The sequence below is a fragment of the Salvelinus fontinalis genome, chromosome 8 (genome assembly GCF_029448725.1).
Source record: "Salvelinus fontinalis isolate EN_2023a chromosome 8, ASM2944872v1, whole genome shotgun sequence".
Taxonomy (NCBI): Eukaryota; Metazoa; Chordata; class Actinopteri; order Salmoniformes; family Salmonidae; genus Salvelinus; species Salvelinus fontinalis.
This window is the reverse complement of record NC_074672.1, coordinates 31,186,778-31,206,019: the sequence shown is the minus strand read 5'-3', so window position 1 is coordinate 31,206,019 and position 19,242 is coordinate 31,186,778. Positions and strand designations below refer to the sequence as shown.

Below are 19,242 nucleotides of genomic sequence, written 5' to 3'. Positions count from 1 at the left end.
AACCCCCCCTACACTATCCCCCACTGAGACTGTATTACCCCCTACACTATCCCCCCACTGAGACTGTATCAACCCCCCCCTACACTATCCCCCCACTCAGACTGTATTACCCCCCTACACTATCCCCCACTGAGACTGTATCAACCCCCCCTACACTATCCCCCACTGAGACTGTATTACCCCCTACACTCACCCCCCACTGAGACTGTATTACCCCCCTACACTATCCCCCCACTGAGACTGTATTACCCCCCTACCCTATCCCCCCACTGAGACTGTATCACCCCCCTACACTATCCCCCCACTGAGACTGTATCAACCCCCCTACACTATCCCCCCACTGAGACTGTATCACCCCCCTACACTATCCCCCCACTGAGACTGTATTACCCCCCTACACTATCCCCCCACTGAGACTGTATCAACCCCCCTACACTATCCCCCCACTGAGACTGTATCAACCCCCCTACACTATCCCCCCACTGAGACTCTATCACCCCCTACACTATCCCCCCACTGAGACTGTATTACCCCCATACACTATCCCCCCACTGAGACTGTATTACCCCCCTACACTATCCCCCCACTGAGACTGTATTACCCCCCCTACACTATCCCCCCACTGAGACTCTATCACCCCCTACACTATCCCCCCACTGTGACTGTATTACCCCCCTACACTATCCCCCCACTGAGACTGTATTACCCCCCTACACTATCCCCCCACTGAGACTGTATCACCCCCTACACTATCCCCCACTGAGACTGTATCACCCCCCTACACTATCCCCCCACTGAGACTGTATTACCCCCCTACACTATCCCCCCACTGAGACTGTATCACCCCCTACACTATCCCCCACTGAGACTGTATCACCCCCCTACACTATCCCCCCACTGAGACTGTATTACCCCCCTACACTATCCCCCCACTGAGACTGTATTACCCCCCTACACTGTCCCCCCACTGAGACTGTATCACCCCCCTACACTATCCCGCCACTGAGACTGTATCACCCCCTACACTATCCCCTCACTGAGACTGTATCACCCCCCTACACTATCCCCCCACTGAGACTGTATCACCCCCCTACACTATCCCCCCACTGAGACTGTATCAACCCCCCCTACAGTATCCCGCCACTGAGACTGTATCACCCCCTACACTATCCCCTCACTGAGACTGTATCATCCCCCTACACTATCCCCCACTGAGACTGTATCAACCCCCCCTACACTATCCCCCACTGAGACTGTATTACCCCCTACACAATCCCCCCACTGAGACTGTATCAACCCCCCCTACACTATCCCCCACTCAGACTGTATTACCCCCCTACACTATCCCCCACTGAGACTGTGTCAACCCCCCCTACACTATCCCCCACTGAGACTGTATTTCCCCCTACACTATCCCCCCACTGAGACTGTATCAACCCCCCCTACACTATCCCCCACTCAGACTGTATTACCCCCCTACACTATCCCCCCACTGAGACTGTATTACCCCCCTACCCTATACCCCCACTGAGACTGTATCACCCCCCTACACTATCCCCCCACTGAGACTGTATCAACCCCCCTACACTATCCCCCCACTGAGACTGTATCACCCCCCTACACTATCCCCCCACTGAGACTGTATTACCCCCCTACACTATCCCCCCACTGAGACTGTATCAACCCCCCTACACTATCCCCCCACTGAGACTGTATCAACCCCCCTACACTATCCCCCCACTGAGACTCTATCACCCCCTACACTATCCCCCCACTGAGACTCTATCACCCCATACACTATCCCCCCACTGAGACTTTATCACCCCCCTACACTATCCCCCCACTGAGACTGTATTACCCCCCCTACACTATCCCCCCACTGAGACTGTATTACCCCCCTACACTATCCCCCCACTGAGACTGTATCACCCCCTACACTATCCCCCACTGAGACTGTATCACCCCCCTACACTATCCCCCCACTCAGACTGTATTACCCCCCCTACACTGTCCCCCCACTGAGACTGTTTTACCCCCCTACACTATCCTCCCACTGAGACTGTATTACCCCCCTACACTATCCCCCCACTGACACTGTATCAACCCCCCCTACACTATCCCCCCACTGACACTGTATCAACCCCCCATACACTATCCCCCCACTCAGACTGTATCAACCCCCTACACTATCCCCCCACTGACACTGTATCACTATCCCCCACTGAGACTGTATCACCCCCCTACACTACCCCCCCACTGACACTGTATCACTGTCCCCCACTGAGACTGTATCACCCCCCTACACTATCCCCCACTGAGACTGTATTACCCCCCTACACTATCCCCCCACTGAGACTGTATCAACCCCCCCTACACTATCCCCCCACTGAGACTGTATCACCCCCCTACCCTATCCCCCCACTGAGACTGTACCACCCCCTACACTATCCCCCCACTCAGACTGTATTACCCCCCTACACTATCCCCCCACTGAGACTGTATTACCCCCCTACACTATCCCCCCACTGAGACTCTATCACTGTTCCCCCACTGAGACTGTATTACCCCCCTACACTATCCCCCCACTGAGACTGTATTACCCCCCTACACTATCCCCCCACTGAGACTGTATCACCCCCCTACACTGTCCCCCCACTGAGACTGTATCACCCCCCCCCTACACTATCCCCCCACTGAGACTGTATTACCCCCCTACACTATCCCCCCACTGAGACTGTATTACCCTCTACACTATCCCCCCACTGAGACTGTATCAACCCCCCCTACACTATCCCCCACTCAGACTGTATTACCCCCCTACACTATCCCCCACTGAGACTGTATCAACCCCCCCTACACTATCCCCCACTGAGACTGTATTACCCCCTACACTCACCCCCCACTGAGACTGTATCAACCCTTCCTACACTATCCCCCACTCAGACTGTATTACCCCCCTACACTATCCCCCACTGAGACTGTATCAACCCCCCTACACTATCCCCCCACTGAGACTGTATCACCCCCCTACACTATCCCCCCACTGAGACTGTATTACCCCCCTACACTATCCCCCGACTGAGACTGTATCAACCCCCCTACACTATCCCCCCACTGAGACTGTATCAACCCCCCTACACTATCCCCCCACTGAGACTCTATCACCCCCTACACTATCCCCCCACTGAGACTCTATCACCCCCTACACTATCCCCCCACTGAGACTGTATTACCCCCATACACTATCCCCCCACTTAGACTCTATCACCCCCTACACTATCCCCCCACTGAGACTGTATTACCCCCATACACTATCCCCCCACTGAGACTGTATCACCCCCTACACTATCCCCCCACTGAGACTGTATTACCCCCCTACACTATCCCCCACTGAGACTGTATCAACCCCCCTACACTATCCCCCCACTGAGACTGTATCACCCCCCTACACTATCCCCCCACTGAGACTGTATTACCCCCCTACACTATCCCCCGACTGAGACTGTATCAACCCCCCTACACTATCCCCCCACTGAGACTGTATCAACCCCCCTACACTATCCCCCCACTGAGACTGTATTACCCCCCTACACTATCCCCCCACTGAGACTGTATTACCCTCTACACTATCCCCCCACTGAGACTGTATCAACCCCCCCCTACACTATCCCCCACTCAGACTGTATTACCCCCCTACACTATCCCCCCACTGAGACTGTATTACCCCCCTACACTATCCCCCCACTGAGACTGTATTACCCTCTACACTATCCCCCCACTGAGACTGTATCAACCCCCCCTACACTATCCCCCACTCAGACTGTATTACCCCCCTACACTATCCCCCACTGAGACTGTATCAACCCCCCCTACACTATCCCCCACTGAGACTGTATTACCCCCTACACTCACCCCCCACTGAGACTGTATCAACCCTTCCTACACTATCCCCCACTCAGACTGTATTACCCCCCTACACTATCCCCCACTGAGACTGTATCAACCCCCCTACACTATCCCCCCACTGAGACTGTATCACCCCCCTACACTATCCCCCCACTGAGACTGTATTACCCCCCTACACTATCCCCCGACTGAGACTGTATCAACCCCCCTACACTATCCCCCCACTGAGACTGTATCAACCCCCCTACACTATCCCCCCACTGAGACTCTATCACCCCCTACACTATCCCCCCACTGAGACTCTATCACCCCCTACACTATCCCCCCACTGAGACTGTATTACCCCCATACACTATCCCCCCACTTAGACTCTATCACCCCCTACACTATCCCCCCACTGAGACTGTATTACCCCCCTACACTATCCCCCCACTGAGACTGTATTACCCCCTACACTATCCCCCCACTGAGACTGTATTACCCCCCTACACTATCCCCCACTGAGACTGTATCAACCCCCCTACACTATCCCCCCACTGAGACTGTATCACCCCCCTACACTATCCCCCCACTGAGACTGTATTACCCCCCTACACTATCCCCCGACTGAGACTGTATCAACCCCCCTACACTATCCCCCCACTGAGACTGTATCAACCCCCCTACACTATCCCCCCACTGAGACTGTATTACCCCCCTACACTATCCCCCCACTGAGACTGTATTACCCTCTACACTATCCCCCCACTGAGACTGTATCAACCCCCCCTACACTATCCCCCACTCAGACTGTATTACCCCCCTACACTATCCCCCACTGAGACTGTATCAACCCCCCCTACACTATCCCCCACTGAGACTGTATTACCCCCTACACTCACCCCCCACTGAGACTGTATCAACCCTTCCTACACTATCCCCCACTCAGACTGTATTACCCCCTTACACTATCCCCCACTGAGACTGTATCAACCCCCCTACACTATCCCCCCACTGAGACTGTATCACCCCCCTACACTATCCCCCCACTGAGACTGTATTACCCCCCTACATTATCCCCCGACTGAGACTGTATCAACCCCCCTACACTATCCCCCCACTGAGACTGTATCAACCCCCCTACACTATCCCCCCACTGAGACTCTATCACCCCCTACACTATCCCCCCACTGAGACTCTATCACCCCCTACACTATCCCCCCACTGAGACTGTATTACCCCCATACACTATCCCCCCACTTAGACTCTATCACCCCCTACACTATCCCCCCACTGAGACTGTATTACCCCCCTACACTATCCCCCCACTGAGACTGTATTACCCCCTACACTATCCCCCCACTGAGACTGTATTACCCCCCTACACTATCCCCCCACTGAGACTGTATCAACCCCCCTACACTATCCCCCCACTGAGACTGTATCACCCCCCTACACTATCCCCCCACTGAGACTGTATTACCCCCCTACACTATCCCCCGACTGAGACTGTATCAACCCCCCTACACTATCCCCCCACTGAGACTGTATCAACCCCCCTACACTATCCCCCCACTGAGACTCTATCACCCCCTACACTATCCCCCCACTGAGACTCTATCACCCCCTACACTATCCCCCCACTGAGACTGTATTACCCCCATACACTATCCCCCCACTTAGACTCTATCACCCCCTACACTATCCCCCCACTGAGACTGTATTACCCCCCTACACTATCCCCCACTGAGACTGTATTACCCCCTACACTATCCCCCCACTGAGACTGTATTACCCCCCTACACTATCCCCCCACTGAGACTGTATTACCCCCCTACACTATCCCCCCACTGAGACTGTATTACCCCCCTACACTATCCCCCCACTGAGACTGTATCACCCCCTACACTATCCCCCACTGAGACTGTATCACCCCCCTACACTATCCCCCCACTGAGACTGTATTACCCCCCTACACTATCCCCCCACTGAGACTGTATCACCCCCTACACTATCCCCCACTGAGACTGTATCACCCCCTACACTATCCCCCCACTGAGACTGTATCACCCCCTACACTATCCCCCCACTGAGACTGTATTACCCCCCTACACTATCCCCCCACTGAGACTGTACCACCCCCTACACTATCCCCCACTGACTCTGTATCACCCCCTACACTATCCCCCCACTGAGACTGTATCAACCCCCCTACACTATCCCCCCACTGAGACTGTATCACCCCCTACACTATCCCCCCACTGACACTGTATCAACCCCCCCTACACTATCCCCCCACTGACACTGTATCAACCCCCCTACACTATCCCCCCACTGACACTGTATCAACCCCCTACACTATCCCCCCACTGACACTGTATCACTATCCCCCACTGAGACTGTATCACCCCCCTACACTATCCCCCACTGAGACTGTATCAACCCCCCTACACTATCCCCCCACTGAGACTGTATCACCCCCCTACACTATCCCCCCACTGAGACTGTATTACCCCCCTACACTATCCCCCGACTGAGACTGTATCAACCCCCCTACACTATCCCCCCACTGAGACTGTATCAACCCCCCTACACTATCCCCCCACTGAGACTCTATCACCCCCTACACTATCCCCCCACTGAGACTCTATCACCCCCTACACTATCCCCCCACTGAGACTGTATTACCCCCATACACTATCCCCCCACTTAGACTCTATCACCCCCTACACTATCCCCCCACTGAGACTGTATTACCCCCCTACACTATCCCCCCACTGAGACTGTATTACCCCCTACACTATCCCCCCACTGAGACTGTATTACCCCCCTACACTATCCCCCCACTGAGACTGTATTACCCCCCTACACTATCCCCCCACTGAGACTGTATTACCCCCCTACACTATCCCCCCACTGAGACTGTATCACCCCCTACACTATCCCCCACTGAGACTGTATCACCCCCCTACACTATCCCCCCACTGAGACTGTATTACCCCCCTACACTATCCCCCCACTGAGACTGTATCACCCCCTACACTATCCCCCACTGAGACTGTATCACCCCCTACACTATCCCCCCACTGAGACTGTATCACCCCCTACACTATCCCCCCACTGAGACTGTATTACCCCCCTACACTATCCCCCCACTGAGACTGTACCACCCCCTACACTATCCCCCACTGACACTGTATCACCCCCTACACTATCCCCCCACTGAGACTGTATCAACCCCCCTACACTATCCCCCCACTGAGACTGTATCACCCCCTACACTATCCCCCCACTGACACTGTATCAACCCCCCCTACACTATCCCCCCACTGACACTGTATCAACCCCCCTACACTATCCCCCCACTGACACTGTATCAACCCCCTACACTATCCCCCCACTGACACTGTATCACTATCCCCCACTGAGACTGTATCACCCCCCTACACTATCCCCCCACTGAGACTGTATCACCCCCCTACACTATCCCCCACTGAGACTGTATCACCCCCCTACACTATCCCCCACTGAGACTGTATCACCCCCCTACACTATCCCCCACTGAGACTGTATCACCCCCCTACACTATCCCCCACTGAGACTGTATCACCCCCTACCCAACCTTTTGGGTTGCTAGACGTTCGCATTATATGCCTACCCACCTGACCAACCACCCTACATTCGTTTTACCTTAAGTAACCATCTGTCTTATGTAACCATCTGCAACATTTATTGTGAGTGTCCCGGATTTACATTTACTATGTTACATCTAGTCTGAGACCAGACTGCTGTGAGAGGGACTTAGCCACTTCAGACTTAGAAAGAAGGTAGGATGGGACTCACTACTCTCTCTTAAAACTCATTTAGCCTGTACACACACACTCCTTTCACAGCATGTTGTTTTGTATTAATGGTGTCTGAGGTGTGAGTTTACAGTAGGACTAGTTACAGTGGTCATATGACCCTTATAAAATCGTCAACATAACAAACAGTTGGTCAAACCGCTGCCTGCAAACAGTGCACACCAGTAGTGAACCCCATCCTGTGGCCCCATCACGCACACGCACAGTCACTCACTCACTCACTCACTCACTCACTCACTCACTCACTCACTCACTCACCGGTTGCACAGTGTGTGTTTTTTAGGGCATTTTGCCCGATGCTGGTTTAATTGGCATGGCAGGATGCCAGTCATTGGGATAGAGTCTGTCTGTCTCTCTGTTTGAGTCCCAGTGTGTGTGTTTCTCAGAAAAGATCACAGCCATCTGCCAACAATGCAGCATATTATCATATTGACAGGCTGCTGAGGCCAGAAATAGTCGTACTGGCTTGGTTATCTAGTTACCAGCTTGTTTAGGTGCATGGTGTCTTCAAGTGGGCTCCCGAGTGGAACAGCGGTCTAAGGCACTGCATCTCAGTGCAAGAGGCGTCACTACAGTCCATGGTTTGAATCCTGGCTGAATCACATCCGGACGTGTAGTGTTCTAACGCTCTGTTTGTTCTAATGCTCTGTGTGTTCTAACGCTCTGTGTGTTCTAATGCTCTGTACGTTCTGACCCTCTATGCGTTCTAACCCTCTGTGCGTTCTAACCTTCTGTGCGTTCTAACTCTGTGCGTTCTAACTCTGTGTGCGTTCTAACTCTGTGCACGTTCTAACTTTTTGTGCTTTCGAACTCTCTGTGTGTTCTAATGTTCTTTGTGTTCTAACTTTGTGTGTTCTAACTCTGTGTGTTCTAACTCTGTGTGTTCTAACTCTGTGTGTTCTAACTCTCTTTGTGTGTTTTAACTCTCTCTGTATGTTCTAACAAACTCTCTGTGTGTGTTCAAACTCTCTGTGTGTTATATCTCTCTGTGTGTTCAAACTCTCTGTGTGTGTTCTAATTATATGGGTTCTAACTCTTTGTGTGTTCTAACCCTCTGTGTGTGTTCTAATCCTCTGTGTGTTTTAATCATCTGTGTGTGTTCTAACTCTTGTGTATGTTCTAATTATCTGTTCTAACTCTGTGTGTTCCAACTCTGTGTGTGTTCTAATTATCTGTGTGTTCTAACCCTCTGTGTGTTCTAACCACTTGTGTGTGTTCTGACTCTGTGTGTGTTCTAATTATTTCTGTGTGTTCTAATTGTGTGTGTTCTAACGCTCTGTGTGTGTTCTAACGCTCTGTGTGTGTTCTAACGCTCTGTGTGTGTTCTATCCCGCTGTGTGTGTTCTAACCCTCTGCCTGTGTGTTCTAATTATCTGTGCTCTAACTCTCTCTGTGTTCTAACACTGTGTGTGTTCTAATTCTCTGTGTGTTCTGACTCTGTGTGTGTTCTAATTATTTCTGTGTGTTCTAGTTGTGTGTGTTCTAACGCTCTGTGTGTGTTCTAACCCTCTGTGTGTGTGTGTTCTAATTATCTGGGTTCTAACTCTCTCTGTGTTCTAACACTGTGTGTGTTCTAACACTGTGTGTGTTCTAAATCTCTGTGTGTTCTGACTCTGTGTGTGTTCTAACTCTGTGTGCGTTCTAATGCTCTGTGTGCTCTAATGCTCTGTGTGTTCTAATGCTGTGTGTGTTCTAACGGTCTGTGTGTTCTGAACCTCTGTGTGCTCTAACTCAGTGTGCGTTCTAACGCTCTGTGTGCGTTCTGACCCTCTGGGCGTTCTAAACCTCTGCGCGTTCTAACCCTCTGTGCGTTCTAACCCTCTGTGCGTTCTAACCCTCTGTGCGTGTTCTAACTCTGTGCGCCTTCTAACTCTGTGCACGTTCTAGCTCTGTGCACGTTCTAACTTTTTGTGCTTTCGAACTCTGTGTGTTCTAACGCTCTGTGTGTTCTAATGCTCTGTGTGTTCTAACGCTCTGTGTGTTCTAATGCTCTGTACGTTCTGACCCTCTATGCGTTCTAACCTTCTGTGCGTTCTAACTCTGTGCGCATTCTAACACTGTGCTCGTTCTAACTCTGTGCACGTTCTAACTTTTTGTGCTTTCGAACTCTCTGTATGTTCTAATGCTCTTTGTGTTCTAACTTTGTGTGTTCTAACTCTGTGTGTTCTAACTCTCTATGTGTGTTTTAACTCTCTCTGTATGTTCTAACAAACTCTCTGTGTGTGTTAAAACTCTCTGTGTGTTATATCTCTCTGTGTGTTCAAGCTCTCTGTGTGTGTTCTAATTATATGGGTTCTAACTCTTTGTGTGTTCTAACCCTCTGTGTGTGTTCTAATCCTCTGTGTGTTCTTATTCTCTGTGTGTTCTATTCATCTGTGTGTTCTAACTCTTGTGTATGTTCTAATTATCTGTGTGTTCTAACCACTTGTGCGTGTTCTGACTCTGTGTGTGTTCTGACTCTGTGTGTGTTCTAATTATTTCTGTGTGTTCTAATTGTGTGTGTTCTAACGCTCTGTGTGTGTTCTAACGCTCTGTGTGTGTTCTAACGCTCTGTGTGTGTTCTATCCCGCTGTGTGTGTTCTAACCCTCTGTGTGTGTGTTCTAATTATCTGTGTTCTAACTCTCTCTGTGTTCTAACACTGTGTGTGTTCTGACTCTGTGTGTTCTGACTCTGTGTGTGTTCTGACTGTGTGTGTTCTAATTATTTCTGTGTGTTCTAGTTGTGTGTGTTCTAACGCTCTGTGTGTGTGTTCTAACCCCCTGTGGGTGTTCTAATTATCTGGGTTCTAACTCTCTGTGTTCTGACTCTGTGTGTGTTCTAATTATTTCTGTGTGTTCTAATTGTGTGTGTTCTAACGCTCTGTGTGTGTTCTAACGCTCTGTGTGTGTTCTAATTATCTGGGTTCTAACTCTCTGTGTTCTGACTCTGTGTGTTCTAATGCTCTGTGGTTTCTAATTCTCTGTCTGTTCTGACTCTGTGTGTGTTCTGACGCTGTGTGTTCTAATACTCTGTGTGTTCTAACACTGTGTGTGTTCTGACTCTGTGTGCGTTCTGACTCTGTATGCGTTCTAACTCTGTGTGCGTTCTGACCCTCTGTACGTTCTGACCCTCTGTGCGTTCTGACCCTCTGTGCGTTCTAACTCTGTGTGCGCATTCCAACTCTGCGCGTTCTAACCCTCTGAGCGCCTTCTAACCCTCTGCGCGTCTTCTAACCCTCTGCGCGCCTTCTAACCCCCTGCGCGCCTTCCAACCCTCTGCGCGCCTTCTAACCCTCTGCGCGCGTTCTAACCCTCTGCGCGCCTTCTAACCCTCTGCGCGTTCTAGCCCTCTGCGCGCCTTCTAACCCTCTGCGAGTTCTAGCCCTCTGCGCGCCTTCTAACCCTCTGCGCGCCTTCTAACCCTCTGCGCGTTCTAACCCTCTGCGCGCCTTCTAACCCTCTGCGCGCCTTCTAACCCTCTGCACGCCTTCTAGCCCTCTGTGCGCGTTCTAGCCCTCTGTGCGCGTTCTAACTCTGTGCGCGTTCTAACTCTGTGCGCGTTCTAACTCTTTGTGCGTTCTAACTCTGTGCACGTTCTAACTTTTTGTGCTTTCGAACTGTCTTTATGTTCTAACGCTCTGTGTCTTCTAACGCTCGTTGTTTTCTAACGCTCTGTGTGTTCTAACTCAGTGTGCGTTCTGACCCTCTGTGCGTTCTGACCCTCTGGGCGTTCTAACTCTGTGCACGTTCTAACGCTCTGCGCGTTCTGATCCTCTGTGCGTTCTAAACCTCTGTGCGCGATCCAACTCTGTGCACATTCTAACTTTTTGTGCTTTCGAACTCTCTGTGTGTTCTAACGCTGTGTGCGTTCTAACGCTGTGTGCGTTCTAACGCTGTGTGCGTTCTAATGCTGTGCGCGTTCTAACTCTGTACGCATTCTAACTCTGTGCGCTTTCTAACTCTGTGCGCGTTCCAACTCTGCGCGTTCTAACCCTCTGCGCGCCTTCTAACCCTATGCGCGCGTTCTAACCCTCTGCGCACCTTCTAACCCTCTGCGCGCCTTCTAACCCTCTGTGCGCCTTCCAACCCTCTGCGCGCCTTCTAACCCTCTGCGCGCCTTCTAACCCTCTGCGCGCCTTCTAACCCTCTGCGCGCCTTCTAACCCTCTGCGCGCCTTCTAACCCTCTGCGCGCCTTCTAACCCTCTGCGCGCCTTCTAACCCTCTGCGCGCCTTCTAACCCTCTGCGCGCCTTCTAACCCTCTGCGCGCCTTCTAACCCTCTGCGCGCCTTCTAACCCTCTGCGCGCCTTCTAACCCTCTGCGCGCCTTCTAACCCTCTGCGCGCCTTCTAACCCTCTGCGCGCCTTCTAACCCTCTGCGCGCGTTCTAACCCTCTGCGCGCGTTCTAGCCCTCTGTGCGCGTTCTAACTCTGTGCGCGTTCTAACTCTGTGCGCGTTCTAACTCTGTGCGCGTTCTAACTCTGTGCGCGTTCTAACTCTGTGCGCGTTCTAACTCTGTGCGCGTTCTAACTCTTTGTGCGTTCTAACTCTGTGCACGTTCTAACTTTTTGTGCTTTCGAACCGTCTTTATGTTCTAACGCTCTGTGTCTTCTAACGCTCGTTGTTTTCTAACGCTCTGTGTGTTCTAACTCAGTGTGCGTTCTGACCCTCTGTGCGTTCTGACCCTCTGGGCGTTCTAACTCTGTGCACGTTCTAACGCTCTGCGCGTTCTGATCCTCTGTGCGTTCTAAACCTCTGTGCGCGATCCAACTCTGCACATTCTAACTTTTTGTGCTTTCGAACTCTCTGTGTGTTCTAACGCTGTGTGCGTTCTAACGCTGTGTGCGTTCTAATGCTGTGCGCGTTCTAACTCTGTACGCATTCTAACTCTGTGCGCATTCTAACGCTGTGTGCGTTCTAACGCTGTGTGCGTTCTAATGCTGTGCGCGTTCTAACTCTGTACGCATTCTAACTCTGTGCGCATTCTAACTCTGTGCGCGTTCTAACTCTGTGTGCGTTCTGACCCTCTGTACGTTCTGACCCTCTGTGCGTTCTAACTCTGTGCGCGTTCCAACTCTGTGCGCGTTCTAACTCTGTGCGCGTTCTAACTCTTTGTGCGTTCTAACTCTGTGCACGTTCTAACTTTTTGTGCTTTCGAACTGTCTTTATGTTCTAACGCTCTGTGTCTTCTAACGCTCGTTGTTTTCTAACGCTCTGTGTGTTCTAACTCAGTGTGCGTTCTGACCCTCTGTGCGTTCTGACCCTCTGGGCGTTCTAACTCTGTGCATGTTCTAACGCTCTGCGCGTTCTGATCCTCTGTGCGTTCTAAACCTCTGTGCGCGATCCAACTCTGTGCACATTCTAACTTTTTGTGCTTTCGAACTCTCTGTGCGTTCTAACGCTGTGTGCGTTCTAACGCTGTGTGCGTTCTAATGCTGTGCGCGTTCTAACTCTGTGCGCATTCTAACTCTGTGCGCGTTCTAACTCTGTGTGCGTTCTAACGCTATGCGCGTTCTAACTCTGTGTGCGTTCTAATGCTGTGCGCGTTCTAACTCTGTGTGCGTTCTAATGCTGTGCGCGTTCTAACTCTGTACGCGTGTAACGGATGTGAAATGGCTAGCTAGTTAGCGGGTACGCGCTACTAGCGTTTCAATCAGTTACGTCACTTGCTCTGAAACCTAGATGTAGTGTTGCCCCTTGCTCTGCAAGGGCCGCGGCCTTTGTGGAGCGATGGGTAAAGATGCTTCGTGGGCGACCGTTGTTGATGTGTGCAGAGGGTCCCTGGTTCGCGCCCGAGGTCGGGGCGAGGGGACGTACTAAAGTTACAACTGTTACATTGATGCTGTTGACCCGGGTCACTGGTTGATGCGGAAAAGGAGGAGGTTGAAAGGGGGGTGAGTGTAACGGATGTGAAATGGCTAGCTAGTTAGCGGGTACGCGCTAGTAGCGTTTCAATCAGTTAAGTCACTTGCTCTGAAACCTAGATGTAGTGTTGCCCCTTGCTCTGCAAGGGCCGTGGCCTTTGTGGAGCGATGGGTAAAGATGCTTCGTGGGCGACCGTTGTTGATGTGTGCAGAGGGTCCCTGGTTCGCGCCCGAGGTCGGGGCGAGGGGACGTACTAAAGTTATACTGTTACACGCGTTTTAATGCTGTGCGCGTTCTAACTCTGTATGTGTGTTCTAACTCTGTATGTGTTTTAACTCTGTGCGCGTTCTAACTTTGTATGTGTGTTCTAACTCTCTGTGTGCGTTCTAACTCTCTGTGTGTTCTAACTCTGTGCGCGTTCTAACTATCTGTGTGTTCTGACGCTCTGTGTGTGTGTGTTTGTGTGTTCGCAGCTCCTGGGCTTCGTGTACGCCTGTTACGTCGTCAGCGCCATCACTGAAGAGGAAGACAGCTGTGAGTACTACCTCTTAACTTGACACCCACACTCTCTCAATTCAGTTTCAATTGAAGGGCTTTATTGGCATGGGAAACATATGTTAACATTGCCAAAGCAAGTGAAGTAGATAGTAAACAAAAGTGAAATATACAATAAAAATTAACACCAAACATTACACTCACAGAAGTCCCAGAAAAATAAAGACATTTCAAATGTCATGTCTATATACAGTGTTGTAACGATGTGCAAATGGTTATAGTACAAAGGGGAAAATAAATAAACATAAATATGGGTTGTATTTACAATGGTGTCTGTTCTTCACTGGTTGCCCTTTTCTTGTGGCAACAGGTCACAAATCTTGCTGCTGTGATGGCACACTGTGGTATTTCACCCAGTAGATATGGGAGTTTATCAAAATTGGGTTTGTTTTCAAATTCTTTGTGGATCTGTGTAATCTGAGAGAAATATGTGTCTCTAATATGGCTATACATTTGGCAGGGGGTTAGGAATTGCAGCTCAGTTTCCACCTCATTTTGTGGGCAGTGCGCACATAGCCTGTCTTCTCTTGAGAGCCAGGTCTGCCTATGGCTGCTTTTCTCAATAGCAAGGCTATGCTCACTGAGTCTGTACATAGTCAAAGTGTTCCTTAAATTTGGGTCAATCACAGTGGTCAGGTATTCTGCCACTGTGTACTCTCTGTTTAGGGCCAAATAACATTCTAGTTTGCTCTGTTTATTTTTGTTAATTCTTTCCAGTGTATCAAGTAATTATCTTTTTGTTTTCTCATGATTTGTTTATGTCTAATTGTGTTGCTGTCCTGGGGCTCTGTGGGGTCTGTTTGTGTTTGTGAACAGAGCCCCAGGACCAGCTTGCTTAGGGGACTCTTCTCCAGGTTTATCTCTCTGTAGGTGATGGCTTTGTTATGGAAGGTTTGGGAATCGCTTCCTTTTAGGTGGTTGTAGTATTTAACGACTCTTATCTGGATTTTGATAATTAGCAGGTATCGGCCTATTTCTGCTCTGCATGCATTATTTGATGTTTTACGTTGTACACTGAGGATATTTTTGCAGAATTCTGCATGCAGTCTCTCAATTTGGTGTTTGTCCCATTTTGTGAATTCTTGGTTGGTGAGCTGACCCCAGACCTCACATCCATAAAGGGCAATGGGTTCTATAACTGATTCAAATATTTTTAGCCAGATTCTAATTGATATGTCAAATTTTATGTTCCTTTTGATGGCATAGAAGGCCCTTCTTGCCTTGTCTCTCAGCTCGTTCACAGCTTTGGGAAAGTTACCTGTGGCACTGATGTTTAGGCCGAGGTATGTATCGTTTTTTGTGTCCTCTAGGGCAACGGTGTCTAGATGGAATTTGTATTTCTGGTTCTGGTGACTGGACCTTTTTTGGAACACCAATATTTTTGTCTTACTGAGATTTACTGTTAGGGCCCAGGTCTGTCAGAATCTGTGCTGCTGTAGGCCCTCTTTGGTTGGTGACAGAAGCACCAGATCATCAGCAAACAGGAGACATTTGACTTCAGATTCTAGTAGGGTGAGTCCGGGTGCAGCAGACTGTTCTAGTGCCCTCGCCAAATTGTTGATATATATGTTGAAGTGGGTGGGGCTTAAACTGCATCCCTTAAGCTGCGTTCCTCTCACCTCACGGCCCTGTGGAAAGAAATGTGTGTGTTTTTTTCACACTTGTTGTTTGTGTACATGGATTTTATAATGTCATATGTTTTTCCCCCAACACCACTTTCCATCAATTTTGTGTAGCAGACCCTCATGCCAAATTGAGTCAAAAGCTTTTTTGAAATCAACAAAGCATGAGAAGACTTTGCCTTTGGTTTGGTTTGTTTGTTTGTCAACTGGGTGTGCAGGGTGAATACGTGGTCTGTCGTACAATAATTTGTTAAAAAGACAATTTGACATTTGCTCAGTACATTGTTAACGAGTCTGCTGTAAATGATAATGCAGAGGATTTTCACAAGGTTGCTGTGTTGATGCGTATTCCATGATAGTTATTGGGGTCAAATGTGTCTCCACTTTTGTGGATTGGGGTGATCAGTCCTTGGTTCCTAAGGATGATGCTAAGGATGATGCACTCACACACACACTCTCTCACTCACTCACACACACTCTCTCACTCTCTCTCTCACTCTCTCTCTCTCTCTCTCTCTCTCTCTCTCTCTCTCACACACACACACACACACACACACACACACACACACACACACACACACACACACACACACACTAAATGAACCACAACATGGCAAGACAGGAGATTTTTTTAAATGTTTTATTTTAGTTTAACCTTTATTTAACTAGGCAAGTCAGTTAAGAACAAATTCTTATTTACAATGACGGCCTACTCCGGCCAAACCTGACCGACGCTGGGCCAATTGTGTGCCGCCCTATGGGACTCCCAATCACAGCCGGATGTGGAGATAAGGAATAGGAGATGAGAGGGGGGCCTGTAGCTAATTAAAACTTCCCTCAATCCCTCCTCCACCTTGTCTGCCCCTCCCTTCCTCCCCTACCAGCTGTTCTCTGTCACTCTGTCTCCCCATCCAACCATTTCATTCTCTCCCTCACACCCTTGACCCAATTTTCTTTCCCTGTAGGTTCCTCACATTTTCATCACCTCTTCTCCCCAGCTGTCAGTTCTCATGGTGGTAGTCGGGGGTTGGTAGTGTGAAAAGCAGTGTGTTTTTGTCATCTGCAGACCAGTTCTGCTCCCACCCACCACTGCAATGTATCCATATTTTCTAGAAGTGCCTACGCTATATATATATATATATATAAATATATATATATATATATATATATATACTGATCAAAAATCTAAACACTATATATATATATTTTATGAACAAAAATAAAAACTATATATATATACATATATATATATATATATATATATATATATATACTGAACACAAATATTAACACTATATATATACACACCGTTGAAGTTGGAAGTTTACATACACCTTAGCCAAATACATTTAAACTCACTTTTTCACAATTCCTGACATTTAATCCTAGTAAAAATTCCCTGTCTTCGGTCAGTTGGGATCACTACTTTATTTTAAGAATGTGAAATGTCAGAATAATAGTAGAGAGAATGATTAATTTCAGATTTTATTTCTTTCATCACATTCCCAGTGGGTCAGAAAATGACATACACTCAATTAGTATTTGGTAGCATTGCCTTTAAATTGTTTAACTTGGGTCAAACGTTTCAGGTAGCCTTCCACAAGCTTCCCACAATAAGTTGGGTGAATTTTGGCCCATTCATCCTGACAGAGCTGGTGTAACTGAGTCAGGTTTGTAGGCCTCCTTGCTCGCACACACTTTTTCAGTTCTGCCCATAATTTTTCTATGGGATTGAGGTCAGGGCTTTGTGATGGCCACTCCAATACCTTGACTTTGTTGTCCTTAAGCCATTTTGCCACAACTTTGGAAGTATGCTTGGGGTCATTGTCCATTTGGAAGACCCATTTGTGACCAAGCTTTAACTTCCTGACCGATGTCTTGAGATGTTGCTTCAATATATCCACATAATTTTCCAGCAAAGCACCCCCACAACATGATGCTGCCACCCCTGTGCTTCACGGTTCGGATGGTGTTCTTCGGCTTGCAAGCCTCCCACTTTTTCCTCCAAACATAATGATGGTCATTATGGCCAAATAGTTATATTTTTGTTTCATCAGACCAGAGGACATTTCTCCAAAAAGTACAGTCTTTGTCCCCATGTGCAGTTGCAAACCGTAGTCTGGCTTTTTTATGGCAGTTTGGAGCAGTGGCTTCTTCCTTGCTGAGCGGCCTTTCAGGTTATGTCGATATAGGACTCGTTTTACTGTGGATATAGATACTTTTGTACCTGTTTCCTCCAGCATCTTCACAAGGTCCTTTGCTGTTGTTCTGGGATTGATTTGCAGTTTTCGCACCAAAGTACGTTCATCTCTAGGAGACAGAACGCATCTCCTTCCTGAGCGATATGATGGCTGCGTGGTCCCATGGTGTTTATACTTGCGTACTATTGTTTGTACAGATGAACGTGGTACCTTCAGGCGTTTGGAAATTGCTCCCAAGGATGAACCAGACTTGTGGAGGTCTACAATTTGTTTTCTGAGGTCTTGGATGACTTCTTTTGATTTTCCCATGATGTCAAGCAAGGAGGCACTGAGTTTGAAGGTAGGCCTTGAAATACATCCACAGGTACACCTCCAATTGACTCAAATTATGTCAATTAGCCTATCAGTATATATAGATACTGAGCAAAAATATAAACACAACATGCAACATTTTCAAAGATTTTACTGAGATACAGTTCATAGATGGAAATCAGTCAATTGAAATAAAAATCTTAGGCCCTAATCAATGGATATCACACCGCAGGTGAAGAAGACCGATGTGGAGGTTCTGGACTGGCGTGGTTACACATGGTCTGCAGTTGTTAGGCCGGTTGGATGTACGGCCAAATTATCTAAAACAACATTGGTAGGCTTATGGTTGAGAAATGAACATTCAATTATCTGGCAACAGCTCTGTTGGAAATTCCTGCAGTCAGCATGCCAATTGCACGCTCCCTCAACTCTGTGGCATTTTGTTGTGTAACAAAACTGCACATTTTAGAATGGCCTTTTATTGTCCACAGCACAAGGTGCACCTGTGTAAAGATCATGCTGTTTATTCAGCTTCTTGATATGCCACACCTTTCAGGTGGATGGATTATCTTGGCAAATTAGAAATGCTTACTAACAGGGATGTAAACAAATGTGTCCACAACATTTGAGAGAAATAAGCTTTTTGTGCAAATGGAAAATGTCTGGGATGTTTTATTTCAGCTCTTGAAGCATGTTACGTTTTATATTTTTGTTCAGTATAGTTGGCTCATACAGGGGGGGTTGAAGGGAGACATTTAGACACAGGAAATTGGTGAAGGGTGTGGAGAAAAAGGGAAAGATGAAAGAGAAGAGTGAGAAGAGATAGAGAGAGAGGGAGTGAGAAGAGGGAGAGAGAGAGGGAGTGAGAAGAGGTAGAGAGAGAGGGAGTGAGAAGAGGTAGAGAGAGGGAGTGAGAAGAGGTAGAGGTAGGGAGTGAGGAGGTAGAGGTAGGGAGTGAGG

The 19,242-nt window shown here is 48.9% G+C and overlaps 1 protein-coding gene across 3 annotated transcripts in view; it reads left to right on the top strand.

The window, feature by feature from the left end:
- LOC129861101 (sodium/potassium-transporting ATPase subunit beta-1-interacting protein 3-like) overlaps window positions 1-19,242 on the top strand; it is a 179,189-nt gene that overhangs the window by 108,931 nt on the left and 51,016 nt on the right. For all 3 annotated transcript variants that reach the window (XM_055932223.1, XM_055932225.1, XM_055932224.1), the window contains exon 5: window positions 14,066-14,126. In XM_055932223.1, coding sequence (XP_055788198.1) covers window positions 14,066-14,126 — 61 coding nt within the window. The remainder of the gene's footprint in view (window positions 1-14,065; window positions 14,127-19,242) is intronic.